At 35.3% G+C, this 19,650-nt stretch overlaps 1 protein-coding gene across 3 annotated transcripts in view; it reads left to right on the forward strand.

Annotated features, from left to right (window-relative positions):
- The window catches only part of ARID2 (AT-rich interaction domain 2), a 173,258-nt gene that overhangs the window by 83,420 nt on the left and 70,188 nt on the right, over positions 1-19,650 (forward strand). For all 3 annotated transcript variants that reach the window (XM_068560826.1, XM_068560827.1, XM_068560828.1), the window contains 3 exons: positions 10,007-10,140; positions 15,439-15,657; positions 18,993-19,060. In XM_068560826.1, coding sequence (XP_068416927.1) covers positions 10,007-10,140; positions 15,439-15,657; positions 18,993-19,060 — 421 coding nt within the window. The remainder of the gene's footprint in view (positions 1-10,006; positions 10,141-15,438; positions 15,658-18,992; positions 19,061-19,650) is intronic.

The raw sequence follows: 19,650 nt of genomic DNA on the forward strand, positions 1-19,650 counted from the left end.
GAATGAGAACAAGCACTGACCCTCAAGCCAGGGAAATAAAAATTTCAAAAATTGTAACAATTTGCCTAAACCATAAATTTCTGGGGATTGGAATTATGTAAAGAATCTGTTTGGAGGAATAGGGTTAGAATGTGCCATGGGACCAGAAGTCGTATATTTAAAAAATCTTACGAAAATTTGAATTATGAAGGGCTTTATGTATATAATATATATACTATTTACTGTGAGTATCTGGTACTTGTGGTGTTGTCAGTCACTCCATTTTGCTTATGCTCCATTTTGGGTGTTCCGGGAGGGAAAAGATAATATTTATGGTCTTTCTTTACTAATAGTGTTGTCTTCCCCCCCAGCTGTAATAAAAAACACGAATTTTAAATCTACTGTGCTCAGTTATGCATACCAAATTTATAAAGAGCATCTTAAACATATTATTAGTATAAGGTTTTGATTATAAAGTTCTACATCATTGTTATTTTGATTATATTTAAATAAAAATTATTTAATAAGAATTAATTATCTTTAGCTTGTTTTTAACGGTTCCACAGTGAGTTCAATTCTGAAAGACCATACTCTCTAAAATATCTCTATTAGTACTGTTGCCTGAGTTATTTCATGTGATGTAGATAATCCCTCATTTGCAGAGAATGTCACAATTTTTGAGCAGCTATTTATGTCCAAGTTTATATATACTCTTCTTTTTATGATATCTGCGTTAGAAATTCAAAAAGAATAGCCTTGATTTATTACCCATTTAAGTCCATCGTGAGTCTATAATGGAGAGAGACTGTCTCTTTTTAATCATGTTGTTTTGTTTTATGTTTTTAGACTGTAAATTCTATCTGCTGGGTCAGGGTGAAATGTATGCAGCTGCATGCTGTCCTTAATGCTCAAGGGTTATATCTGGGCATATGTCTCTGCATTTGTATCTCCAACAGTAGAGAAAAGTGTTGGATTCGTTACCTATCAAGCTGCCAGCTAAGAAAGAGTTCCTTGCTCAAATTGAGCTTATATGGAGAACTTAGAAGGAATGGAAAGGGACAGTTTAATTCCTTTCTGGTCTCAAAGATGTGAATTATTGTGCCTTGTAAAGCTGGAAGGGGAAAATGAGGAATGGTGATGACTTCCCATGTCATTAGTTTTTCTGTTTGTAAATGTATAACTTTCGTTCATCCCACTTTGAAAGTTAAGGTTTAATACTAAAAAGAAAATAATACTTCTGAGATCACCATATACATTCATTGATACACTCCTCCCTCATCTCAGCTGTCTGTAACTATAAAAGCAAAGGGGTGGGTAGCTGCAGGACTTTTTTTTTTTTTTAATATCTTTATTGGAGTGTAATTGCTTTACAATGGTGTGTTAGTTTCTGCTGTATAACAAAGTGAATCAGCTATATGTGTACATATATCCCCATATCTCCTCCGTCTTGTGTCTCCCTCCCACCCTCCCTAGGTAGACACAGAGCACCTAGCTGATCTCCATGTGCTATGCAGCTGCTTCCCGCTAGCTAGCGATTTTACATTTAGTAGTGTATATATATCCATGCCACTCTTTCACTTCGTCCCAGCTTACCCTTCCCCCTCCCTGTGTCCTCAAGTCCATTCTCTACGTTGATGTCTTTAATCCTGTCCGACCCCTAGGTTCTTCAGAACCTTTTTTTTTTTTTTTTTTAGATTCCATATATGTGTGTTAACATACGGTATTTGTTTTTCTCTTTCTGACTTACTTTACTTTGTATGACAGACTCTAGGTCCATCCACCTCACTACAAATAACTCAATCTCGTTTCTTTTTATGACTGAGTAATATTCCATTGTATATATGTGCCACATCTTCTTTATCCATTCATCTGTTGGTGGACACTTAGGTTGCTTCCATGTCCTGACTATTCTAAATAGAGCTGCAGTGAACACTGTGGTACATGACTCTTTTTGAATTGTGGTTTTCTCAGGGTATATGCCCAGTAGTGGGATTGCTGGGTCATATGGTAGTTCTACTTTTAGTTTTTTAAGGAACCTCCATACTGTTCTCCATAGTGGCTGTATCAATTTACATTCCCACCAGCAGCGCAAGAGGGTTCCCTTTTCTCCACACCCTCTCCAGCATTTATTGTTTGTAGATTTTTTGATGATTGCCATTCTGACCGGTGTGAGGTGATACCTCATTGTGGTTTTGATTTGCAATTCTCTAATGATTAGTGATGTTGAGCATCCTTTCATGTGTTTGTTGACAATCTGTATATCTTCTTTGGAGAAATGTCTGTTTAGGTCTTCTGCCCATTTTTGGATTGGGTTGTTTGATTTTTTGATATTGAGCTGCTTACATATTTTGGAGATTAATCCTTTGTCAGTTGCTTCATTTGCAAATATTTTCTCCCATTCTGAAGGTTGTCTTTTCGTCTTCTTTGTGGTTTCCTTTGCTGTGCAAAAGCTTTTAAGTCCCATTTAGGGACTTAAAGGATTTTAAGTCCCATTAGGTCCCATTTGTTTACTTTTGTTTTTATTCTCACTTCTCTAGGAGGTGGGTCAAAGAGGATCTTGCAGTGATTGATGTCACAGAGTGTTCTGCCTATGTTTTCCTCTAAGAGTTTTATAGTGTCTGGTCTTACATTTAGGTCTTTAATCCATTTTGAGTTTATTTTTGTGTATGGCGTTAGGGAGTGTTCTTATTTCATTCTTTTCCATGTAGCTGTCCAGCACCACTTATTGAAGAGGCTGTCTTTTCTCCATTGTATATTCGTGGCTCCTTTATCAAAGATAAGGTGACCATATGTGCATGGGCTTATCTCTGGGCTTTCTATCCTGTTCCATTGATCTATATTTCTCTTTTTGTGCCAGTATCATGCTGTCTTGATTACTGTAGCTTTGTAGTATAGTCTGAAGTCCAGGAGCCTGATTCCTCCAGCTCCGTTTTTCTTTCTCAAGATTGCTTTGGCTATTTGGGGTCCGTTGTGTTTCCATACGGATTGTGAAATTTTTTGTCCTAGTTCTGTGAAAAATGCCATTGGTAGTTTGATAGAGATTGCATTGAATCTGCAGATTGCTTTTGGTAGTATACTCATTTTCACAATATTGACTCTTCTGATCCAGGAACAGGGTATATCTCTCCATCTGTTTGTATCATCTTTAATTTCTGTCATCAGTGTCTTATAGTTTTCTGCATACAGGTCTTTTGTCTCCTTAGGTAGATTTATTCCTAGGTATTTTATTCTTTTTGTTGCACCGGTAAATGTTGCACCAGCTTAATTTCTCTTTCAGATTTTTCATCATTAGTGTATAGGAATGCAAGAGATTTTTGTGCATTAATTTTGTATCCTGCTACTTTACCAAATTCATTGATTAGCTCTAGGAGTTTTCTGGTAGCATCTTTAGGATTCTCTATGTATAGTATCATGTCACCTACAAACAGTGACAGTTTTACTTTTTCTTTTCCAGTTAGGATTCCTTTTATTTCTTTTTCTTCTCTGATTGCTGTGGCGAAAACTTCCAAAACAATGTTGACTAATAGTGGTGACAGTGAGCAACCTTGTCTTGTCCCTGATCTTAGTGGAAACGGTTTCAGTTTTTCACCATTGAGAATGATGTTGGCTCTGGGTTTGTCATATATGGCCTTTATTATGTTGAGATAAGTACCCTCTATGCCTACTTTCTGGAGGGTTTTTATCATAAATGGGTGTTGGATTTTGTCAAAGGCTTTTTCTGCATCTATTGAGATGATCATATGGTTTTTCTCCTTCAATTTGTTATTATGGGTTATCACATTGATTGAGTTGCATAGTTTGAAGAATCCTTGCATTCCTGGGATAAACCCCAGTTGATGATGGTGTATAATCCTTTTAATGTGCTGTTGGATTCTGTTTGCTAGTATTTTGTTGAGGATTTTTGAATCTGTGTTCATCAGTGATACTGGCCTGTAGTTTTCTTTTTTTGTGACATCTTTGTCTGGTTTTGGTATCAGGGTGATGGTGACCTCATAGAATGAGTTTGAGAGTGTTCCTCCCTCTGCTATATTTTGGAAGAGTTTGAGAAGGATAGGTGTTAGCTCTTCTCTAAATGTTTGATAGAATTCGCCTGTGAAGCCATCTGGTCGTGGGCTTTTGTTTGTTGGAAGATTTTTAATCACAGTTTCAATTTCAGTGCTTGTCATTGGTCTGTTCATATTTTCTATTTCTTCCTGGTTCAGTCTCAGAAGGTTTTGCTTTTCTAAGAATTTGTCCATTTCTTCCAGGTTGTCCATTTCATTGGCATAGAGTTGCTTGTAGTAATCTCTTATGATCCTTTGTGTTTCTGCAGTGTCAGTTGTTACTTCTCCTTTTTCATTTTTAATTCTATTGATTTGAGTCTTCTCCCTTTTTTTCTTGATGAGTCTGGCCCATGGTTTATCAATTTTGTTTATCCTCTCAAAAAACCAGCTTTTAGTTTTATTGATCTTTGCTATCGTTTCCTTCATTTCTTTTTCCAATCTCATCTTTATGATTCTTTCCTTCTGCTAACTTCGGGGTTTTTTGGTTCTTCTTTCTGTAATTGCTTTAGGTGTAAGGTTGTTTGTTTATTTGTTTGTTTATTTGAGATGTTTCTTGAGGTAGGATTGTATTGTTATAAATTTCCCTCTTAGAACTTCTTTTGCTGCATCCCATAGGTTTTCGGTTGTCATGTTTTCATTGTCATTTGTTTCTAGGTATTTTTTGATTTTCTCTTTGAATTCTTCAGTGATCTCTTGGTTATTCAGTAGTGTATTGTTTAGCCACCATGTGTTTGTATTTTTCACAGATATTTTCCTGTAATTGCTATCTAGTCTCATAGCATTGTGGTCGGAACAGATACTTGATACGATATCAATTTTCTTAAATTTACCAAGACTTGATTTGTGATCCAAGATATGATCTTTCCTGGAAAATGTTCCATCAGCACTTGAGAAGAAAGTATATTCTGTTGTTTTTGGATGGAGTGTCCTATTAATATCAGTTAAGTCCATCTTGTTTAATGTTTCATTTAAAGCTTGTGTTTCCTTATTTATTTTCACTTTGGGTGATCTGTCCATTGGTGAAAGTGGGGTGTTAAAGTCCCCTAGTATGATTGTGTTACTGTCGATTTCCCCCTTTATGGCTGTTAGCATTTGACTTAGGTATTGAGGTGCTCCTATGTTGGGTGCATAAATATTTACCAGTTACATCTTCTTCTTGGATTGATCCCTTGATCATTATGTAGTGTCCTTCTTTGTCTCTTGTAGTAGTGTTTGTTTTAAAGTCTATTTTGTCTAATATGAGAACTGCTACTCCAGCTTTCTTTTGATTTCCATTTGCATGGAATATCTTTTTCCATTGCCTCACTTTCAGTCCGTATGTGTCCCTAGGTCTGAAGTGGGTCTCTTGTAGACAGCATATATATGGGTCTTGTTTTTGTATCCATTCAGCCAGACTATGTCTTTTGGTGGGAGTATTTAATCCATTTACATTTAAGGTAGTTATTGATATGTATGTTCTTATTACCATTTTCTGAATTGTTTTGGGTTTGTTCTTGTAGGTCTTTTCCTTCTCTTGTGTTTCCTGCCTAGAGAAGTTCCTTTAGCATTTGTTGTAAAGCTGGTTTGGTGGTGCTGAATTCTCTTAGCTTTTCCTTTCTGTAAAGGTTTTAATTTCTCTGTTGAATCTGAATGAGATCCTTGCTGGGTAGAGTAATCTTGGTTGTAGGTTTTTCTCTTTCATCATTTTAAATATGTCCTGCCACACCCTTCTGGCTTGCAGAGTTTCTGCTGAGAAATCAGCTGTTACCTTATGGGGATTCCCTTGTATGTTATTTGTTGCTTTTTCCTTGCTGCTCTTAATATTTGCTCTTTGTGTTTAATTTTTGATAGTTTGATTAATATGTGTCTTGGCATGTTTCCCCTTGGATTTATCCTGTATGGGACTCTGCCCTTCCTGGACTTGACTATTTCCTTTCCCATATTAGGGAAGTTTTCAACTATAATCTCTTCAAATATTTTCTCGGTCCCTTTCTTTTTCTCTTCTTCTTCTGGGACCCCTATAATTCGAATGTTGGTGCATTTAATGTTTTAGTTCCAGAGGTCTCTAAGACTGTCCTCAATTCTTTTCATTCTTTTTTCTTTATTCTTCTTTGTGGTAGTTATTTCCACTATTTTATCTTCCAGGTCACTTATCTGTTATTCTGCCTCAGTTATTCTGCTATTGATTCCCTCTAGTGAGTTTTTAATTTCATTTATTGTGTTGTTCATCATTGTTTAGTTCACTCTTTAGTTCTTCTAGGTCCTTGTTAAACGTTTCTTGTATTTTCTCCATTCTGTTTCCAAGATTTTGGATCCTCTTTACTATCATTACTCTGAAATCTTTTTCAGGTAGACTGCCTATTTCCTCTTCATTTGTTTGGTCTGGTGGGTTTTACCTTGCTCCTTCATCTGCTGTGTATTTCTCTGTCTTCTCATTTTGCTTAACTTACTGTGTTTGGGGTCTCCTTTTCGCCGGCTGCAGGTTCATAGTTCCCGTTGTTTTTGGTGTCTTCCCCCAGTGGCTAAGGTTGGTTCAGTGGGTTGTGTAGGCTTCCTGGTGGAGGGGACTGGTGCCTGTGTTCTGGTGGATGAGGCTGCATCTTGTCTTTCTGGTGGGCAGGACCACGTCCGGTGGTGTGTTTTGCAGTGTCTGTGAACTTATTATGATTTTTAGGCAGCCTCTCTGCTAATGGGTGGGGTTGTGTTCCTGTCTTGCTAGTTGTTTGGTATGGGGTGTCCAGCACTATAGCTTGCTGGCCGTTGAGTGGAGCTGGTTCTTAGTGTTGAGATGGAGATCTCTGGAAGACCTTTCGCCGTTTGATATTACGTGGGGCCGGGAGGTCTCTGGTGGTCCAGTGTCCTGAACTTAGCTCTTCCACCTCGGAGGCTTGGGCCTGATACCCGGCCGGAGCACCAAGACCATGTCAGCAACACGGCTTGGAAGAAAAGGGAGAAAAAAAAAGAAAGAAAGAAAGAAAGAAAATAAAGTAATTAAAATAAAAATTAAAAAATATTATTAAAAATAAAAAATTAAAAAGGAATAAAAAATGAAAGAAAAAGAAGGAAGAGAGCAACCAAATCAATAAATGAATCTACCAGTGATAATAAGCTCTAAATACTAAACTAAGATAAAGATAAAACCAGAAACAAATTAGATGCAGAAAGCAAACCCCAAGTCTACAGTTGCTCCCAAAGTCCACTGTCTCAATTTTGGGATGATTCATTGTCTATTCAGGTATTCCACAGATGCAGGGTACATCAAGTTGATTGTGGAGATTTAATCCGCTGCTCCTGAGGCTGCTGGGAGAGATTTCCCTTTCTCTTCTTTGTTCGCACAGCTCCCGGGGTTCAGCTTTGGATTTGGCCCCGCCTCTGTGTGTAGGTCGCCTGAGGGCGTTTGTTCTTCGCTCCGACAGGGCGGGGTTAAAGTAGCAGCTGATTAGGGGGCTCTGGCTCACTCAGGCCGGGGGGAGGGAGGGGTACGGAATGCGGGGCGAGCCTGCGGCGGCAGAGGCCGGCGTGACGTTGCACCAGCCCGAGGCGCGTCGTGCGTTCTCCCGGGGAAGTTGTCCCTGGATCACGGGACCCTGGCAGTGACGGGCTGCACAGGTTCCCATGAGGGGAGGTGTGGATAGTGACCTGTGCTTGCACACAGGCTCCTTGGTGGTGGCAGCAGCAGCCTTAGTGTCTCATGCCCTTCTCTGGTGTCCGCGCTGATAGCCACAACTCGTGCCGTCTCCAGAGCTCGTTTAGGCAGTGCTGTGAATCCCCTCTCCTCGCGCACAGCGAAACAATGGTCTCTTGACTCTTAGGCAGTTCCAGACTTTTTCCTGGACTCCCTCCCTGCTAGATGTGGCGCACTAGCCCCCTTCAGGCTCTGTTCACGCAGCCAACCCCAGTCCTCTCCCTGGGGTCTGACCTCTGAAGCCAGAGCCTCAGCTCCCAGCCTCCACCTGCCCCGGCGGGGGAGCAGACAGGCGTCTCGGGCCGGTGAATGCTGGCCAGCATGGATCCTCTGTGCAGGAATCTCTCCGCTTTGCCCTCTGCACCCCGTTGCTGCACTCTCCTCCGTGGCTCCAAAGCTTCCCTCCTGCCCACCCCCTGTCTCCACCAGTGAAGGGGCTTCCTAGTGTGTGGAAACTTTTCCTCCTTCACAGCTCCCTCCCCGAGGTGCAGGTCTGTCCCTATTCTTTTGTCTCTGTTTTTTTCTTTTTTCTTTTGCACTACCCAGGTACGTGGGGATTTTCTTAACTTTTGGGAAGTCTGAGGTCTTCTGCCAGCGTTCAGTAGGTGTTCTGTAGGAGCTGTTCCACATGTAGATGTATTTTTGATGTATTTGTGGGGAGGAAGGTGATCTCCACGTCTTACGCCTCCACCATCTTTAGGCCCTCCCTCTGCAGGACTTTTAAAATAGTGACTAATGGACTTAGTACCTGCCTGGGTCAGGAATGATGGAAGGATTCATCTATAAAATGATCACATTTAGAACTTTACTCTGGTATTAATCAGCTTAAGTTCTTATGAAGTGTAGTAACAAGTTCATTAGTTACATTGTTGTGTTTGACAGGGATTTGATCAGTTGTTTCCCCATTTAAAAATCTTTCTTCTGGGAATCTTATTGTAAATTTGGGAATTTAATTCTAGTTAATATTAAGAAGATTGACCATACGCTGTAACGGTGATCCAGTGGGGAATACACAACTATCTTATAAATTGGTCAAAATGTATTGGGCACATCAGTTTTGGGTGAGAATTTGGCCGTATTGCTGTTTAAAGTTGATAATACCATTTCCAGTGTCTATCGAGAGAAAAATATTTAAACAAGTGCTGAGATTAATCTTATTGCTGCATGACTTGTAATAGTAAAAAACAAAACCGAACATAGCTAGTTACAGCACTAGAGATCTCGTTAAATTATGATGTATCAATAGGACCATATATTATACAGCCATTAAAAAAGACTGATGTAGGGACTTCCCTGGTGGTCCAGTGGTTAAGACTCCACACTCCCAATGCAGGGGGCCTGGGTTCGATCCCTGGTCGGGAACCAGATCCTGCATGCCGCTACTAAGACCCAGCACAGCCAAATAAATAAACATTAAGAGAAAAAAAAAAAAAAGACTGAGATAGTACTGTGTGTATTGACATGCTCAGATCCCTAAAATATGTTGTTAGATAAAAACATGCACATAAAATATACAGAAAGCACATGAACCTGTGGTTATCTGTGATGAGTGAGTTGTGGAGGCTAGGAAATCTTCTCATTTTCACGTGTTTTTTTTTTTTTTTTTTAAATAAATTTATTTATTTATTTTTGGCTGTGCTGGGTCTTCGTTGCTGCACACGGGCTTTCTCTAGTTGTGGCGAGCGGGGGCTACTCTTCGTTGCAGTGCGCGAGCTTCTCATTGCGGTGGCTTCCCTTGTTGTGGAGCACAGGCTCTAGGTGCGTGGGCTTCAGTAGTTGCGGCATGCAGGCTCACTAGTTGTGGCTCACGGGTTCTAGAGTGCAGGCTCAGTAGTTGTGGCGCATGGGCTTAGTTGCTCTGCGGCATGTGGGATCTTCCAGGACCAGGGCTTGAACCCGTGTCACCTGCATTGGCAGGCGGATTCTCAACCACTGTGCACCAGGGAAGCCCCTTCACGTGGTTTTTACGGTGACCATGTATAATTATTTTTAATCAGTAAATAAAATGTACTGTTGTTCATCTACATGTAGTTGTCCTTTGGTATTCTTTACTTTTACATTTTTATTTGAGCAGTGGTGTGGTCTTTTCTGAAAATTTAAAAACACTTTTAGCACCATTACAGTGAGTTTGTCTTCAGTATTACTGCTGAAGTGACTGTCCCACTAATATGAGGTTTGTGGTATCTTGTTATTATTAGTAGTAGTAGTAGTATTTTAAATTTAGGGCCTCTAGAAAAGGAAAACAGATATATGTGGTGGGAGTTAAAAAACAAGATGTAAATCTATTTTAAATCTTTGCTGTACTGTTTTTCTATTTCAGTTACCTAGAAAAGTACGAGAAAGTTCATCATTTTGGGGAGGATGATGATGAGGTACCACCAGGCAATCCCAAACCACAGCTTCCTATTGGTGCAATTCCATCTTCCTACAATTACCAGCAACACAGTGTGTCAGGTAAATATCACTGGAAATGAACAAGGCATAGTTCCACAGTTTTGAATTAGGAAAATAGACATCATCCAATGAATTGAATTGAACTAATTGGTATGAGGGCCCTTTCTGTCATAGCCTGCATATAAGATTTTTAGTTGCAGGAATTTAGAGTTACAAATATACCTGTATTTTCAAGTGAAGTTTTAAAATTATTTCTTTGTCTAAAGATTAGTTTAACCTGAATAGTTACTAAAATGAGGAGAGGAAGGTCCTGTTAGGATTAGGGAAACCAAAGGAGTACTCATAGCATCTGTTAGATTTTCTACAATTCCTGGAATTCCCAGCACCAGAATTTCTCAGAAATGTTTCTTACTATTCAACTATTTTCCTGCCATGGTACCAGGGATTTAAGATTCTTTTCATTCATGTCATTCTTGTAATGGTTATAGAGGAATCTGCAGCTAAAAAGAACAGGACTCAAGTTGGAAATAATCAGGTTGAGAGTCTAATAAAGAGGTTCTTGAGCCAGAATAGATGGGAGTTCCGTTGTCTGTGGCTCGGGGGGGGGGAGGGGGGGTTGAGACGGTGATGCTTAGGAAGAGAGCTCTGAAGAGGTCAGCATCTCTTTTCTTTAATCACCAACATTTGGCCTGAAAAAGAGGAGATACATCTTTTTCAAGGGTATGTTCTTTATAAAATATACAATTATCTAGATCTTTATTATTCTTCATTGGTACTAATACCAATCTCTTAGGTAATCCTTAGTTTTAAGCTCCCTCGTTTGTGCCAGTATCACTGATTTAAATTTTCCATTATCTATTTTCAGTTTGTTTCATGTTGAATTTGACTCTGTTTCTTCCCCAATCAGCTGAGGAAACAGAATCTCCTAGAATCTGTGATCTCCGTTAGAAGAGGCTTTCATCTCATGCTTTTGTGTAATTGGGGCTTGGGAGGGGTGGTGGCAGTGGTGAGGGCAAACCAAATCTAGCTTTATCTTTAATGAGAAGTTATTACCTCAAGAACTACTGTTAAAAGGGAACACTTTAAGTCACCATGTAGAAGATCTTACTAACAGCTTAAGCTGATTAAATAAAATGGGGTGACTTGTTAGGTGATATGCTTCCTGTTTTAAAAAAGAGCTAATGACCATTATCTAAATCAAGGATGTTATAGAGGGTATTCCTACATTGAATGAGCCCTTGTACTAAAGACCTTTAAGACCATTTTGTAACTGTGTTGTTCCTATATTTCATCAACAGCAGAACTGTCCATTCTTGTAGCTTAAATAGAGTTTGGTATCTCTTCCAGCTTCTCAAACTGACCCATTTCTACATTAGATCTTGTTTAAAGTGAAATTTTTTTCTGGATCTGTTGTGTTTTTTTTTGTCCCCCTCCCCTAATTAAACATGATTTACTTCAAGAAAAAAGATATTTCTGGTATTTCAGAAGGTAATGAAAGTCATTGATAGAGCTACACAATTTTTAAGGGAATGACAATTTCTTAATCTGGTGTTACAATAACTCCTTTCTGATATGCTGTCATATGTCTGTCTTTTTTTTTTTTTTAAGGAGAATCTGAGCAGTTATGTAACATATGTAACATGTTTGACAAAATCAGGATTGGGGACTCATGAAAGGAAAAAAAAACTAGGACTTGCTGGGGAACATCAGACTACAATATATCTAATTCAAACTGAAAAGAGGTAGTGTTTCAGGGCAGCATTTTGAATTTGAAGGTGCTTTTTATTTTTCTAGAAGGAGCCATAGCAACATTATGACAGTGTTCTAAAAATTAACATGACCGTCAATATATAAAACAAATCCTTCACTGATGATTCTTTTCAAATGCCATTAAGGAAATATAGCAAGCTTCATAGCTGTCAATATATATGTGTGTGTCTGTTTGTGTGTGTGTAAATAAACACCAAAGTAGAATTACGTGGTGGTAGATTAAGAGCCTTAGGAAATTTTAATAAGAATGTTTAAAAGATTTGTGTGTACATCTTTGATTATACAGCCTTACTCTTCTTATAGGTTTAGATTAATGTATTTGGATAAATGTATTTTATCTAGAGATGCTTATATTGTTGATATTAAGAAAAGGTATTCTAATACAGTATTTTGAAAGGTAATATAATAAATTGGCATTTATTCTACTCATAGTGCAATTCTACTCATAATTGTCATGATAGAATATTGTACATTGATAGAATATGGGACCAAATTTTCCTTTAAGAATACTGACGCCTTTTGCCCAGTGACTTTAAGTGGCCAAAAAAGTATTCATAGATTTTGCTTTGAATTTTAGAATTGGTAAACATTGGCATCAAAATATAGTCGCTTTATTTGCATAGTTTTTTATACTTTTCCATGCCATAAATACCTAATCTTTCTGTTTCCGTCTTTATTCTTTCTTCCTTGGTATTGATTTGGATACAGTCAGTTCTGCAGAATTGTAGTGTAGATTACTAAGGACTTTTTGTTCATCTTCTCTTACACTTTAAAATTAAAATTAAAATATTAATTAGTTTCTAAATTAAATTTTTTTAATTTTAAATTTATTTGCAATATCTTTAGTAGAAAAATTATGAAAGGCAAAATTGGCACATGACAACTCATTGAAATTAATAGAATTGTAGAATTGTAGAGCTAGCAAGGATTTTAGTGATCATTTAATCCAATTCAATCATTTTGGTCAAAGGAAGCCAAGCACCCTATCCATTCGCATTTTTGTTACGTAAATTTGGGAGAGCTTTATACAGGAAGATTTATTATTTTAGTTTTATCAGTTGTATTTGAGCAAAGACTTTCCTTTACATGTCCCATATTCTTACAGACATTTGAACTACAGCAATCACTGCCAATATCAATGGAAAGAATGTACTGTCTAATATCTGTAATGTAAACAGCACTCTAGGAACAATTCTCCCTTTCCTCTAAACTGAAAACAAAGAGATTACCTCAGATTAAATTAGTTTGTCAGCAGTGATGCCTTTGTATAAACATTGAGTCAAGAATGTTGAAAATTTCCGATCCCATTCAGATTATAACATTGTAGCTATTTAATCATACCTCCTTGGGGATGGGAAGGGAGGCTCTTAAAATCTTGTAAGCATTTTCTCATATATTATCTTAGGAATCTTTACCAAGCCTCATATAATTAGAGGACTTTTCATAATTATCATATTTATTCATTTTATTTTAATTGGAGATGACTTTTGGCAAAGTCATTCACGTAAGGATGTATTGAATTGCGTATATGATGGCATCTGTTATTCTTCAGTAGCAAACAGAACAATTCCAAGATCATATTGAAAGCACATAAAGAAGACTGTGACAGATGTTGAATATAGGTTCCAATTTGTTTTCTATTGAAGAGATTTGCATGAAAATTTTGTGGAATCTAAAAACTTAATTATTGCTGAGACTTGGCATCTCATGATCAATTCCAGTGTGCAGTATAGAAATATCAAAATCTATTCCTATATTCACAGAAGTTATGTTACATTTTCCCCAGATATTTATGTTATTTATAAGAAATTTTACTTTTCAGGATTATAAAAAAGGAACAATATATTATTGTTCAACCTTAAATATTATAAAGAATCGGTGTCTTATTCATTTATAACTGTATTGTGATACTTCTTACTGGAGAAATTCCTAGAATATTTTAGAATTGAAGAGGTGTCTCCTCAGATATCTACATTGGGAAATGAAGAAGTTTCTTACTTACATGATTTTCTTCTGTGGCATGTTGTGACAATAGATTCCTACTTGCATCCCATTTAGTGACATTTTTAAAAGATATTTTTTCAAATCCATATTTTTCTGAAATGTTTCATCTAGCAGTTTTTCTAACTCTTGTTTCTTGCCTTTTCCCATTAAACTAATTAGATCTTTATGTGAAAAATGTACTAGGGGTATATGTCTCAGGACGTAGCTGCCAAGGCCTAAACTGCACCAATTAAGAGTCAGTATTTCTAGAAATATAACATTTTCTAATATGTATATATTATGAGTATAAAATATATTAGTGTTCTGTAATCCCATCTTCCCTACCTTCAAAGTTCTAAAAATGTTCTAAGTCTCCTACATAAAATCTTAGTTAGGAAAAGATTTGTTAGGACACAAAAGCATGAACTGTAGAGGTAAAAATTTATAAATCAGACTTCATCAAAATTAAAACTTCTGCTCTTTGAAGACATTGTTAAGAAAATGAAAAGGCAAACCATTCACTATCTGGGAGAAAATATTTACAAAACAAATATTAGATAAGTGACTCATATTCAGAATATTTTAAACTGACGGTATTAAGTGCCGACAAGGATGTACAGCACCGGGAACTCTCTCATACATTGCTGGTGGAAAGACAGAATGTTACCACCACTTTGGAAAACAGTTTCACAGTTTCTTACAAAGTTAAACATACACTTTGTATGACCCAGCAATCCAAGAGAAATGAAGAAATATGTCCGCACAAAGTCCTGTATGTGAATGTTTACAGCAACTGTATTCAGAAGTGCCAAAAACTGGACACAGTCCAAATGTCCTTCAACTAGGGAATGGATAAACAAATTATGTTACAGCCATACTATGGCAGTAAAAAGGAACCAACTACTGATACACACATCAAAAATGGATATTAACCTCAAAAGCATTTTGCTAAATGAAATAAATCAGACACAAAAAGATATATATTGTGTGATTCTGTTTAATTGGCATTTTGAAATAAAGTAGATCAGTGGTTGTTTATGGATAGAAGAGAGGATCCACCTACAAAGGAGCGTAAAGAAACTTTTTTGGGGTGATAGAAATACTCTCTGTCTCCGTTGTGGTTGTGGTTAAAAGACTATGAAAACTCATAGAACTGTAGAACTAAAAAGCATGAATTTTACATATTATATGGCAAGAAGTCTGACCTAAACAAGTAATAGTCCTCCCAAAATTGGGTAAAGAAGGTAGGCAGCGTGTTTAGAAACATGATATTGTTAAAAATTTGAAAGGAACCAGTCTTTCTGGTTTAATCGGAATAAGTCCCTTGAAATACAAGAATAAAAAATGTAGATTAGGTAAATTAAAATAAAGATACAATAGTAATTTCACAATGATATCCAACAGAATATGTACATTTTTTATATCTTAATACTTTTTGAGGAATGTAATTTTCACTTAAGTTTAGAAAGTTGAACTCCAAACTTCTACTCAGTTTATATTTTATAAAAGAAAACAAGCTTCTGTCCTGTATTCAGAAGATATTAACCATAAAAGGTTTCTAATCCTTGATATACTTAACAGTGTTTTCGTTTTTGTCTTTGTTAGATTATCTGCGTCAAAGTTATGGGCTGTCTATGGACTTCAATTCGCCAAATGATTATAATAAATTGGTGCTTTCACTATTATCTGGACTCCCAAATGAAGTGGACTTTGCTATTAATGTATGCACTCTCCTATCAAATGAAAGCAAACATGTCATGCAACTTGAAAAAGACCCTAAAATCATCACTTTATTGCTTGCTAATGCTGGGGTGTTTGATGACAGTAAGTTTTAGCCTTAATGTTTTGTATAATCATTCTATTAAAGGTGTTATAGCTTTTTTTAAAAGGTTTTTAAGGAGGAAAGTACTTTTTATTAGGCAATATAGTAGCATTCTTTATTTCCTTTTGTTATATTAAATGTATTATTTAAAATAATGAATGTTTGGATTTTTTTTAACCTTATATATTTGAATAGTAAAAGCCTCACTAGAGCTTTTGAAATTAAAATGCTGTATTTTTCTTATAGTAAATGTGGGTTTGTTGATTTGAGAAAATTGTTTGATACAAAATTCTGATAGCGAAAAATAGGACCTGGAAGAAATTGTTTTCTGAAGTCTATTTCTGCTGGTGTATAGTTATAATTTTTAACTAAACAATTTAGGTCAATGAATTTGAAAATTTGCTGCATAAATAATCAAAATAAGAATGATCAAATATTTCATATTATTTTACTCGTAGGATTTGCTATTTGTAGGTTTTTATAAATCAAGTTCTTTGTTTTCTGTGAAATTATCTCAAATCTAGGTTACTCTACAGACCAAATTGCTCAATTCTTCAATTGAGCAATTTAACTAGCAATCCCTAGTTTAATAGGGATTTAGAAAATATGTTTTGAAATTTTTTCCTGCTATAGTTTTTCTTTTTAAAATAGTCTATGTCAGCTGAATGTTATTGACATAAAATTTTTTCTTGCTTCTCAACCCTCCTTCTACCCCAATACCATGTAACTTCTTTTGCCAGAAGTATATTCTATTAATGGATTAAGGTATTGATATATTTTGAAATTATCTTATCATATAAGAAACTATATAGAATAGTAGATATAGTCTGAGAATTTCATGTAATATTTCATAGGTTCATGAGTATTTTTATCTTTAAACAGTGATGTGTTTGCAAATGAGTTCATTTTTCTGTAATTTGGGTCAGTAGTATAATTTTCAAACATACTTTTATTTGGGATTATCTAAGTAGGATTCCTTTGTTGTTGTTGTTGTTGCTGTTGTTGTTGTTGTTGTTGTTGGCCATGCCGCACGGCTTGTGGGATCTTAGTTCCCTGACCAGGGATTGAACCAGTCCCTCAGCAGTGAGAGCACGGAGTCCTAACCACTGGACCGCCAGGGAATTCCCTAAGTAGGAGTCCTTACAATTTGACATGTACTTATTTTGTATGAAGACATTTTGAAATTAAACAAAAGTGAAAATGAGTTTCTTACCTTGTCAGAAACTGTTCTTGGTTACTTGGAGGAGGAACAAAGATTAACACTTATAAGTTTGTATTGTAACTTTGTATTGTATTGTATTGTAAATTTGGTGGATTTCCATCTCACTCTCATGTTCTTTTCTTCCTAATATTTCATTTTGCTCTTTTAAAGACATTTTTCAGCATTTAATATAGAATGGTTTAAAATTGTTTCACATTTTTTTAGAAATCTTAAAATGAAGTTTTAAAAAATAGTAAATATTCTCAGACCAGAATAATTTTAGTGAATTCTTACCATTTAATCATTGAATAAGAATTACATTTGTATATATGATAAAAGTGAGCTTACCAGTTTTGATGCACTGAGGCATGACATTCTTTACACCCAGTTTATCTTCTTGCACTCTTTAGCATTTTTGTTTATCTCAGACTAAATTATTATGTAGAGTAGCAATCTAAAACATTAATAATTTAGCAAATGCTGTTTAACGGATGTTTCTTTCATTTCAACAGTTAGAAGTTTACAGTTCCAGAGTACATAGGGACTTTATGAAGACCGTATACTTAAAACAGTGGTTTTACATTATGAAAATAATTCTTTTGAGTTTGAAGATTAAGGGTATATTTGATTATGGATATATTTCATAAGGCTCTTGAGGTTTTGAATTTTTTTAGGGCATGGAATTTTAATTGAGAGAAAATGTAGATACCACTTTCTTTGAAGGTGTGGAATGTTTATACGTATATGTGTTTGAAGAAGTATAATAAAAATTCCATGTGACAAAAATTTAATTTTTCCATCTTATATTTCCATTCAGTATTCTTTTCCCAGTGAAGTTTCTCTTTATAAGGTTTTCTTCAGGACAAACAACATTTTGTCTCTTTAGTAGTGTGTGGACTTCATTTTTCTGATTAAGCTACTACATCTATATAAATTTGATATTTTATGAAATTCTTCTTTAGGTCACTGTAGTTAAATTTATTTATTAAAAACTTCAAATCTGTTCTTTATGTCATGTCCCCATGATCCTAATATCAATATAATGTTAAACTGTTGCCATTCTTCACCCTTATTAGTACTTTTTCAATGAATAGTCTTATTCTAACCTAAGTACTTTACAACTTTAACTCAATATTAAGTATAAACATTAGGTTTATACTTAAAGGCGTAATAAGACTGCAAACATTCAGTAAATCTTTTACAACAGAAAATATGTCCATATGTTATGCATGTCACAGCACATCCCTTTAAGGAGATTTACTTTTGTTTTTTTAAAGAATTACATTTATAAAACTAGTTTTTCTGTTAAAAATTGCCAATACATAGTTTTCTCTCTGCATTTGAAAACCAATACTTTTATTACAGAATACAGATAATTACAGGTAGTTGATGAAAATACTTACCTAATTTTTAAAGGTAGATGCCTATTGTGTCACAGCTTAGACATTTGTATTATATGACTTTACTGTCTGGTCCTGTAACTGACAAAATGAGTTAGCAACGCAGAGGAGAGAAAAGCGATATGTATCTATATACCTTAACCTCTGTTGTCCGGTGGGGGGCAGAGTGTTATTAAGAAGCTTTTGAAAATAGATGGTTTGACTTTGCTCCTGACAACTTTATCAAGAAATACAAACAAGCTATAGCTGAGAATGTTTCCTAAAGGAGATTTCATTGTGGGAATTATTCCCAAAGAATGCTGTGTCCATTAATATTTCAAATATGAATTACATAATTATTTTTGAAATGAATACAAAAATTTAAAGTTATAACAGTTTGGCAATCTAATAGTAGTAGCATCAGTTTGACTTTTTAATATGTTTCTCTTCTACAAATGAAAACTAATTCAGAGTAACTATTACAGTACCCTCATTTTTTTCTTATTGTCTGTATAACTATTATGAAAGTGAGTTGTGTATTTTTAGATTGTAGTGACATAAACTTTCTTTAAATTCTATAATTTAAAAAACAGTATTTCAAAAGAAATTATCATGACTTTCTATCATTTATTACGAAACAATTTTTAATGAACAAGGTATCCTAAAATGTAGTTTTACTATTTTTCCAAAGCTACCTATTAAGGAACTAAGTGAAAGAAATAATTTCATTTTACTGAATACACTATTATTCTTTTAGCTTTAGGATCCTTTTCTACTGTATTTGGAGAAGAATGGAAGGAGAAGACTGATAGAGATTTTGTTAAGGTAATTCACGTAAATTAAAATATCGAACCATTGAATTACATGTAGCCAAGGGCCAAGGGTCAATGGTTGCTTATTTTATGTATAAATTGTGATTAACTTGAGTAAAAAATTCTTTAGAATAGCTAATAAACAGAAGTAAAGTTTTTATTTATCATACATAGATTTCTGAGAATGATAAATCTGTAACAAAAGCAGTAAATCAAAAGTCCGCTACCCAGACTGTGAGTAGCAGTCCTGGTAATTTCCTTAGGATTCTTTTTCATTTCACTTAATCACTCTTCAGCTGTGTCTAATATGCCACTTGATTTGTTTGTTAAGTTTTATTTTAGTGACTGTTTTAATTTCTAGAAATTCTCATTGTATTTTTTCAAATTTTCCCTTTTTGATCTTCTCCTTTTATACTTTTATAATTTTTAAAATATATATTTAAAATATCTTTTTATTAATATAATTAAATTATATATGAATTAAATATATGATACATAAACATGAATATATCATATATTTTATATGTAAAATATAAATGAAAGCTTAAAGATATGTACATATACAAGCACATACCTGATAATGCTAATGTCTAAGCCTCCTGC

Source organism: Eschrichtius robustus, chromosome 13 (assembly GCF_028021215.1).
Source record: "Eschrichtius robustus isolate mEscRob2 chromosome 13, mEscRob2.pri, whole genome shotgun sequence".
Classification (NCBI taxonomy): Eukaryota; Metazoa; Chordata; class Mammalia; order Artiodactyla; family Eschrichtiidae; genus Eschrichtius; species Eschrichtius robustus.